Source organism: Ascidiella aspersa, chromosome 7 (assembly GCF_963924565.1).
Source record: "Ascidiella aspersa chromosome 7, kaAscAspe10.2, whole genome shotgun sequence".
Classification (NCBI taxonomy): domain Eukaryota; kingdom Metazoa; phylum Chordata; class Ascidiacea; order Phlebobranchia; family Ascidiidae; genus Ascidiella; species Ascidiella aspersa.
Genome location: NC_139453.1, coordinates 16,453,709 through 16,463,119, shown reverse-complemented (window position 1 = coordinate 16,463,119; position 9,411 = coordinate 16,453,709). Strand labels below are relative to the sequence as shown.

The following is a 9,411-nucleotide window of genomic DNA, read 5'->3' as shown; positions in this document are numbered from 1 at the left end:
GCATACCGTCCTTATTTTTAAGATTTGTCCTTAATTTGCAGGGCCAGGTCTTAGAAAACTTAAATGTCCTTATTTCTACGAAATGTCCTTATTTTTGACTTGTGTCCTTATTTTGTCTTATTTCCAACTAATACAGAACTTCGATCGTTTTCCTCTGGTATACGGTATTGCATAATATTCTTAAATTATTTTTTTTGAGCCGAGATTTTATGACATCATAAATGAAAAGTACTCCCGTGGGCGTGGCGTTACGTCACAAGATTTGACTTCTAAGTGGTGAGATAGCTAGGGCAGTGGAGGCTGCTGTACCAGGGGAACACACAATTAGACCTAAAAAACAACAATACCTAAAGCAGAAAAATCTATAACCATAGTATTAAGATCAACGACATAATAAAGTTAAATACCAAGTAATAGGCCTATCTAGTACAGAATAAGGTCGAATTCGTCAGAATAAGACCTAAATCTGTCGGAATACGTCCTAAATTCATCGGAATATGGTTTAAATGGCCCAAATAACGCCTGAAACTGTAGGTAGAGGCTATGAGACGATCGGGGCCGTCGGTCTGGCTTCGGCCGATTTGGTGACTACGTCTGGACGCCCTAGCTTTACCAGCGTCGTCAGGGCGCCGCTGTTTTGCTACCGAATTTTTGATAATGTTTGGGGTTATTGGTGGGTAATGGGTTAGGGTTAAAAGCAGGGCTTTGGAGCAGGCGTAAATGTTAAATGGCTCCGGCTCCAGCTCCGGAGCTCTCTTTTATCATAGCTTTAGCTCCAGCTCCGGAGCTTATTAATACTACGGCTCCGGCTCCATTACGTCAAAAACTGAGGTTTAAGAATGAACGCTTAATTTGCAATATCTAGCGGTTGTTTAAAAACCATTTGTACGAAGGAATAATGTTGCCTCTATCTATTAGTCTTCTTTCATCGCACATCTTAAATCAGAGCGAATGATTCGCAATGCGGAGAAAAGTCTCTCCACACTCACATGTGTTGGTGGCAAAGCTGTAACCGAGTACGCCACTTTTTGTAGAATGGCTGGGTACATGAAAATTGCATCCATGACAGCCACTTTTGAGGACCTATCAATATTTTTCATACTGGATAATGCATTGGTAAAGTTCATTTTATACCGTTGAAGTGCACTTCCATCTGAAGTTCAGCTTCAATTTGGCGATGTTTTGCCTGCCTATTGAGTCCTCATATTCTGAACTGGGTGAAAAGTTTGCTGATTCACCTCTGTTGGTTTGATTTGCACCTTGTGATAGATTTTTATCTAATCTCCTTTCTTCATGATCCTTCATAGACAGAGCAATTTCGAGTAAATTAGCTTTTCCTTCTGAATATTGCTCATCATTCAATATAATATTACCCTGTACATCGGGTCAACATATACTGCTGCCAGCAGCACGTCGTTGGCGAGGATTCAGCCATTAGTAGTAGCATAGCATTTTATAAAATACATCGGAGCCGGAGCTATGTTTTAAACAACTGGCTCCAGCTCCTGCTTCATTTAAATTTCACGTAGAGCTCCGGCTCCAGCTCCGGTAAAAATGCACAGCTCCGGGGCTTCGGCTCCAAGCTCCGGCTCCAAAGCCCTGGTTAAAAGTATTAGGGGAGTTAGTGATGTACTTAGGGGTGGGGTTTGGGGTTAGGTAAAGTGTTGTTTAGGTCCGATTTTGACCATTTAGGTCTTATTTCGATGGATTTAGGAATTATTCCGATATAGACGGTCCTACGACTATCAGGTATTAGTCTTGTTTTGGTCTATTCCGAACTGTGTTTTATTCTGACGTTGGTGTTGTTCTTATGGCTGGAATCCGTACCAGGATACAGCAGCTGACGACATTTTAGCAGTAAACAGCAGCACAAGGTTACTGGTAGGCCTACTGCTGTTTAGGCTACAGCACAATAGGGTGCGGCGAAGGCAGCATCATTTATTGTGAAGTGATTGTTATTGGGGAAATGTATGCAGTGCAGTCGGCACTTGGATTAAAGCAGTAAAGCTATAAGAATGGGTGGCCAACACGTCGATTGCGACCGACCGTTTGATCGCCACATTTTACCTGGTTGATCGCGTTGATTACGTGTCAGATTTCCAAAATACCGTTCTTCAAGCAACATTAATAGGAATAGAACGAAAAAACAGACCACAAACCTCGATAAATTGCTGGAGCAGATTGTTTGTGGCAAAAACTATAGAATGTGATATGACAAGGCTCGTATAAATACAATGCATGTCCAAAAACGTTTTTAAATGGTAATCTAATTTTTCGGTTGTCCTTATTTTTGGGTCCATGTCGATGGCAACCCTGGTTATAAGTATAAGCAACTATCTCGAAATGAGAAAACAGAAGACATTTGGGCATTTTTGAGCGTCCTCGAAAGACCATTCACTTTTCGGACAAATCCGAAGAGGACATATGATAGGCCCTACTGGTATAAAAACGTTATTTCATGACAATTTTATTGCATTTTTGGTTAATATCTAGTCTATTCAATTGACGTAAAGGTGTAGAGTTGAAGCTGCACATGTTCTGGAGGCGGACTCTGGTTGTTTTTAACCGACTGATGTCATCTTTTAAAATGATATAACCTTTCACAAACACTATGAACTTCTACCTTAAGCCCAAAAGTTGCCCATCATACATATACATTGTACATGTTTAATTTGATATATAACACTGTACTTAGGACAGGCCAATACTACACCATAGTGGGAAATTTCCTTCTTTCAACAAAATCTGGATTAAAAAAAATTCTTAAAAAAAAAAAAAGATTAAACATTAAAAAAAAAAAATTAAAAAAAGATTAAACACATACATGATAGAATCTTATTAACAGTTTGATTAGGTAAAATATAAATATATATGCAATAATGTGCAACATTTTTTATTTTACAAAAATAAACTTAGTAACACCAAAATTAAATTAAATTAAAACTTGGAAGAAAACTATAAAAAACACAAAGTAAAAATAGAGTCTTTGTAAATACAATATATATATATATATCAAAAAAAGATTACTGGTAAAAGTGCAATAATGTATAACAAGATCGGAACAGGTTTCTATGCGTAAAAATATACCCACTATAAATTAACATTTTAATTAAGGTTGGAAACAACGTCAAAAATTTGTTACTTAAACGATATACAAAAAAAATTGTGAAAAACAAGCAACCACTCTTTATTACTTTTTGCCAACAAGTAAAACGTAGGGCATTTTACCAAACACGTGTTTAAACAGTCTGAGTAGTCTCACTAAATATATATTATATGAACAATTAATATTGTTGGATCTACAAACACAATCAAAGCATAATAGGTTTACTATCCCTAATAAAAATACCAAACATTCATTAAACCACTGGAATGTTAGACGCAATAGGAGGCAATTTTTTCAAATTTGCTTGATTCTCTGATAGAAACTTGCAATTAGCATTTACGACAAGAGGTGGAAGTGGTCTTGATTTGTTGTTTGCTGCCACTTTAGTTTGGCGTTTCTGTCTGCTTGTCTACAAAACATTGAGGAAAAAATTAACGAGTAAGTTACCATATCAGTTTTTAAACGTTTTACACAAGGAGATTTGCTATTAATAGTGTCACTACAAAATGCATTTCTTTAGTTGGAAATAAATAAGAAAAAATACATAAGAGGAGCTGTCTGAAAAAACGAAAAAAGAATAGATAATATAATTCATGAATCAATAATGTTTTTAATAGTAGTTTCTAAAAAAAACAAGTGTTGTAAAAAATTGTACACATTGCTAACTGTAAATAACTGCCATTGCTTAACATATATCTATTCTATACTACAGTGTCATTTACTTCCGAACTGTCAGGAACAACATGAGGTAATTCAACAGATTCCTTGTTTTCTTCGAATTTTGATTTATTAAGGTTCGATTTATGGCTGTAATTAAGTGAAGATAGTTTGTTGTTTTGAGAATTGGAAAATTGAACAGGTTTTTCAGAAGAATCATTTACAAAAACATGATTTTTATGGCTCGAGATCTCAGGTTCGTTACATGGATTTTCTCCGTAGTTCTTGATTTTGCTACCCTTTAATAAAGCGTGTTTTGGTAAATCACTCTTTACTGTGCCTCCTTGATTAACATCAACTGTAGCAACATTCTGTCCAACAAGATTAGGATCAGGCTGAGTATTTTCCACTATTTCCAAAGGGGCATTGCATATGGCACCATTCTCCATGGAAGGAGAAGGTGAAGAAGAACGACTGACTTGTTTTGCTGCACTTCGAGCCAAATTTCTCTTGATGTAGTCATAGGTTGTTAGCCCTTTGTATACTGTCAAATATGTTGTAAAAAATATATTTGAAATATTTTGTTCCATATTAGGCAACAATGGTTTTATGTTATTAACATTTTTACATAAATTTAACAAAAATAGTTACTACTATTAAAACCTAGAAAAATATTTTTTAGGACTTTAATTATTCAATCCTAAAACTAGCATAAAAGCATAAACCAAAAATCCCAGATAATTAAAAAGAATTTCTCTTCATAGTTTATACTTGTGGTCATATCTACTTCAGTATTATATTAAAAGGTTTTCCAAGCAAGCATAACAAAAATAATGACACAACTTACCTAACATCATGTGAAAGAAAAACAACTGGAACAAAAGAATTAGACACAACAACGTTATCACAACCTTTACAGCAATTAGCACATGAAATGCAATTAACGTTGCAGTTGGAGTTTTCCACCATACATCTAAAAAATACTTTGGTATATCAAAATACATCATTATGTGCCTGCAAATAAAAGGGATGCAAATATTCAGGGTATGAATCAGCCCAATAAACAAGGTAGGCTAAACATATTTTTACATTCAGGATGATGTGGATCTGCTAAATGCTGTATAGTATATGCATATAGTTATCCAAATTAAGGTAATAAACTCCTTTTGTATTTGTCTCTCTTTTTGGCAATAAAAATATGTTTGGCCTATTTATTAGCTTATTAACAACAAATGATTTGTTAATTCAAAATGTAATATGTTTTTTCTGTAACAGAAATTACTTGGTTTTGCTAATCAATTTGCCAATAGTTATATATTTTGTAACCATAATACAAATATTTCTTACCAGAATTAAGGCCTGTAAAGTTTTGCACAGCATGAATAAACACAAAAAGGGAAATCACTAGCATTCCCAGACCAAGTACTAAGGCAGAAATAACAGTGAAAAGGAACACTCTAGAAAACATAAACAATTTAATCAAGACAAATGATATAACATATAAACAGTAGGAATTAGGAAAGTTGATTAGTTAAAAAAACAAGTATAAAAGCTAAACAATAATAAGTTTTGTACATTTGGTGGTCAAATAAGTTGCCTATTGGTATTATTGTATCTTAATAGTAGGGTTTCACCAGTGAAACAGTCATGTCAGTGTCATCCCTATTATGTTTGTGCACTAGTGGACATTTGCAAGACTTTTATCGTAACAGTTGAAATAAGAGAAAATTAACATGAGTTCCTACTAAAAAATAACAAGAGTATAAACTAAAAAAAATAAAAAGTGGTTCTACTTCTAGGGTATTTAAAAATATCTATTGTTAATGCCTAATATTTTTCGAAAAAATGGCCTAATAAACTGCATAAACCAAGTTTTAATTTTTATGGATATAAATCCATCCTATTATTCATACTTTTTCAATGTAGAATCTTAGTAAAAAAGTTATTGGTGCATAACATTAAGCCAAATACTTTTAAAGGGAAACTTATAAAATCTACTATTAGTAACTACTTGTAGTTTTTTTCTCCAACACAGTTGTTAAGCCATTTACAGTGGTGATCAAACACAGCCACACATTTGTTGCAAGCACTGCAATGCTTGCTCTTCATTTTACTGAAATAAAATAAAGTTTATGAAAGTGTCATACAAGCAATTACAATAGTCGTATGCAGATGTCTATAAACATTGTTTATTATAATTTACCAAACCAAGAACGCCATTTTTACAATAAATTTATTCAAATAGGAAGTTGGCAGGAAAACAGAAGCATCACCGATTAAACAGGATATGCTTTATTTCAAATGGTAAGCCAGTATATTAAAAATTATTACTTATTATGAAATAACAACAACTTAATAAAATGGTATTAGCCAATCCTGTTACATATTTATTTGAATTACAGTAATTATTTACTTACACAGACACCTCACAGATATGACAATAGCTATTCTCTATCACATGATTATGTTTGGTTCGATCAAATGTGGGCAATGGCCCTTGACGGTTGTTTAATCTCTGTTTAGCATTGTCATCAGCTGGGTTGATTGCAGTTGCAATAAGTAGTGATAGTCCATGAGCAACATATATTACTCCCATGCACTGAAATCATTGCATAAACATCTAAAACTAGTAGGAAAAATAATTATAAACAAAAGTGTTTCACTTACTAAAAAAACAGGTGTCCACACTTGTTTTGGCAATGCCAAGATCTCAACACCAAATAACAAAAACGCAAGAAATACCTCCGCACCCCATGCCGTTACCTTGGAAGCAAAGCAAATGTAAAGCTTCGTGCCAGCTAAAATTTAAATGTTGTCTATATAAGGTCAATACTCACTGTTTTGTAAATGTTTATAGCTTTCTATGGAAATGTACTGACTACTTCTACACGAGAAATGGAATACAGTATTGGAGTACTTTACTTTACCAAATGAAATACAAGCAGGGGGTATCTACAAAATCAAAAAGGGGTCCCGAATTCTCAACTTAGGGAATTCCCCTATTTTCCGTTTATCATTAATGAATAATGACATTGTAATTTATAAACTAGTGACAGGTATGATGTCATAAATTAGTGATTTGTAATGACATCAAATAAAATATGACACAACCAAATAACGTTCAGCAATAGCGAACCTTTAAGATGCTTTTCCCGGTGTTATTATGCCACGATTAGCGCAACATCTGCAACAACTGTGTGCCTAATCAGCTAAAATACAAGCTGCGGTTGGGTAAAAATAAGTTTTGTCAATTACACACTAAACATGCGGTTTTAGGATATAAATGATTTTGCAATAACAATTATTACGTAAAAAAGGCCACTTTGAAAAGCACAGTTAACACCTTGTTAAGAGAATCTGTTTTAGTTAAAAAAATGCCGATGTTACACCAACATCAGATATTAGCACGAACAGCGAGGGACTTGTGGTCCTACTGGTTTGTTCTAAGCATTTTTCGACAAACAGTAAAAACAAAGTTAGCAAACCATATAAATAATTAATGTACAAATATTGCTGCCTTTAAAGAAGTTTGGCAGACTTTATGAATACTTAAAATTATATTGGCTAAGCATTTAAATTTATTGTGAGCTGTAAAATGGTTTCAGCACCAAAACACTGTAAGTTGGGATGTTTGAAGTATAATCACAAAGGATACTAGAATATTAGGTTTCAAATCTAGAAAAACCATCCAGAATATTGAATCCTAGTATATTTTTTACTAATTATCTAACTTCTATTTTTTATAGGCGGTGGGGATGGGTTAACATAACACCCATGGTCCACTGTGGAAAGCATGGCAAGTGCACCCGCGAGATTTTGTCAACTTTTTAAAAGTGCACCCCAAAAAAATCTGAACTGCACCCTAAATATGTAAAACACTTGTGCGGAATACGTTTACAGTGCAATGTATGCAATACAGAATGCATCGGAAAACATAAAGTGCACCCGAGGAGCACTTTTTTGACCTTTATTGCACCCGGTTACCCGGATTTTTTCGGCTGTGCACCCGCGAGTTCTCGTCGAGATATGCCATACTTTCCAGCAGTGCCCATGGTGACAGCAATGTTTACAATTATCTGACATTGTACGTGAAAAGTTCTGCAAAAAAAAATAATAATAATACCGCATACCACAACGCATATTGTTTAGGTTAGGGTTTGCGTTTGGGTGAGGGTGGGTCAAGTAATGTTATGTTTATTATTAATAATAACTTGACCCACCCTCAACCAAACGCTAACCCGCACCCTAACCCAAACAATATGTGTTGTGGTATGCGGCATTTGAAGAAAATTTTTTTTTTATTAATTTTTACGTACAATAGTGAAAGAGCGCCCAAAATTTAAATTTTAAGGTACAAATTCTTTTTATGTAAGTCACGAGTTTGTCTAAACAAATAAGTACCAAATGTGAGCGACACGTAATGGTTACTATGATTTTGGATCTGGAATCTTTGTCGCTTCATTTTCAATAAATCATAGATTAGAATACTGTAGACTGCTGCTAATCGCACAAAAGTTAGTTTACTGTTGGTATATCAAGCCGCATGACTTACTTGTAAATAGTTGATAGGTAGCGAAAAGCCGTTTTTTCTTGAATATCTAGAAGGTGGTTGACCCGGTTGAGGTGGCGTAACATTACACATAGGTTTTATTTTTTAAACCATTACCACAACAAACCTATAAAAAGGGGGCACAAAAACACGAATTAGTTTACTTGGGAGGAATGGCAACAGAATTCAGCGCAACCAAGTGGTCAGTTTAATATTTATTTGGATAATTTTTTTTTGGCGGGTAAAGGAAATTTTTGGTATTGTGGTGTTGTCTGTAAAATACAGCAAAATGTGTTTTTAAATGGATTTCGAGTTAAACTGAGTTAAGGATTAGCTGGTTTGTTGCCGATTGTCCAACAGGGGACGTGGCGTTGTTTTGCACAATGTGCACGCAAAAAACATGTGCGCACTTTTTTCGAAAAAGTTAATTACGTCGACTAACAAAGTAATGTCATAACGGGATGTCTAAAACAAGTACGCACCGGTAAAAATGTACTAAAACATAACTTATTTTACCAGAACGCTGTTTCGACAGCAGTTTTTACCACAACCACGTTTCGGTCTAACTTCACAACTGTTATGGAATCAGTACCGATAGAGCAAAATTAAGTGTGATTTTTTTATGTTTGATTTCAAGTTTAATGTCGCCGCAAACTCTATATTTTGCATCGCGAATCTCCTCTTTCAAGTAAATTACACGCCTTGTTTTTGGCATCGTACAAACAAAAGTCGCGCGTGTAATATGGCACTGTTTTAAAACAATTTTTTTTTAAATAGTGTGGCATTTTCGGTCTTTATTGGAATGTATTTCCTCTTCAACATAAAAAACAAGTATTAGTATAAAGGCCCTCTTTAAATCCCCTTAAATTCTTGAATTTCGGTAACATAAACATTTTTTTCTTTAAAGCCAAGATTATAAAATGGACAAACCATGTTTTATGACATCGAATTGGTTTCGTCACCTTTAAACAACTTCTTTTCATAATGTGTAAACATATAAATACAACATGTTGGTAAAATAAATTAATAAAAATCGACTATGATTTTATTTAATATTAATACGTCCACAACTAAGCAAAACCTAATAGGTCAACAGCTA

General features: G+C 34.3%; 1 protein-coding gene and 1 pseudogene across 1 annotated transcript; both read right to left on the bottom strand.

The window, feature by feature from the left end:
• Nucleotides 1-872: 872 nt before the first annotated feature.
• On the bottom strand, nucleotides 873-1,427 carry LOC146138058 (uncharacterized; annotated as a pseudogene).
• Nucleotides 1,428-2,883: 1,456 nt separating this feature from the next.
• Nucleotides 2,884-8,466, bottom strand: LOC146138057 (palmitoyltransferase ZDHHC11-like). Its single transcript, XM_083393681.1, has 8 exons — nucleotides 8,316-8,466; nucleotides 6,431-6,526; nucleotides 6,181-6,362; nucleotides 5,775-5,876; nucleotides 5,111-5,220; nucleotides 4,611-4,736; nucleotides 3,829-4,307; nucleotides 2,884-3,515 (listed from the first exon to the last, which is right to left on the bottom strand). The coding sequence occupies exons 1-8, from the start codon at nucleotides 8,403-8,405 to the stop codon at nucleotides 3,360-3,362; spliced, it is 1,341 nt and encodes a 446-aa protein (XP_083249807.1). The 5' UTR covers nucleotides 8,406-8,466; the 3' UTR covers nucleotides 2,884-3,359.
• Nucleotides 8,467-9,411: the final 945 nt, after the last annotated feature.

What these genes read in the sequence shown, in the direction of transcription:
- LOC146138057 (XM_083393681.1), bottom strand. Translation starts at nt 8,405, where the DNA reads ATGTGTAATGTTACGCCACCTCAACCGGGTCAACCACCTTCTAGATAT. An exon ending in TACCTATCAACTATTTACAA is followed by an intron (nt 6,527 to 8,315) that starts GTAAGTCATGCG and finishes TTTGCTTCCAAG; the next exon opens with GTAACGGCATGGGGTGCGGA. An exon ending in CATATCTGTGAGGTGTCTGT is followed by an intron (nt 5,877 to 6,180) that starts GTAAGTAAATAA and finishes ATTTTATTTCAG; the next exon opens with TAAAATGAAGAGCAAGCATT.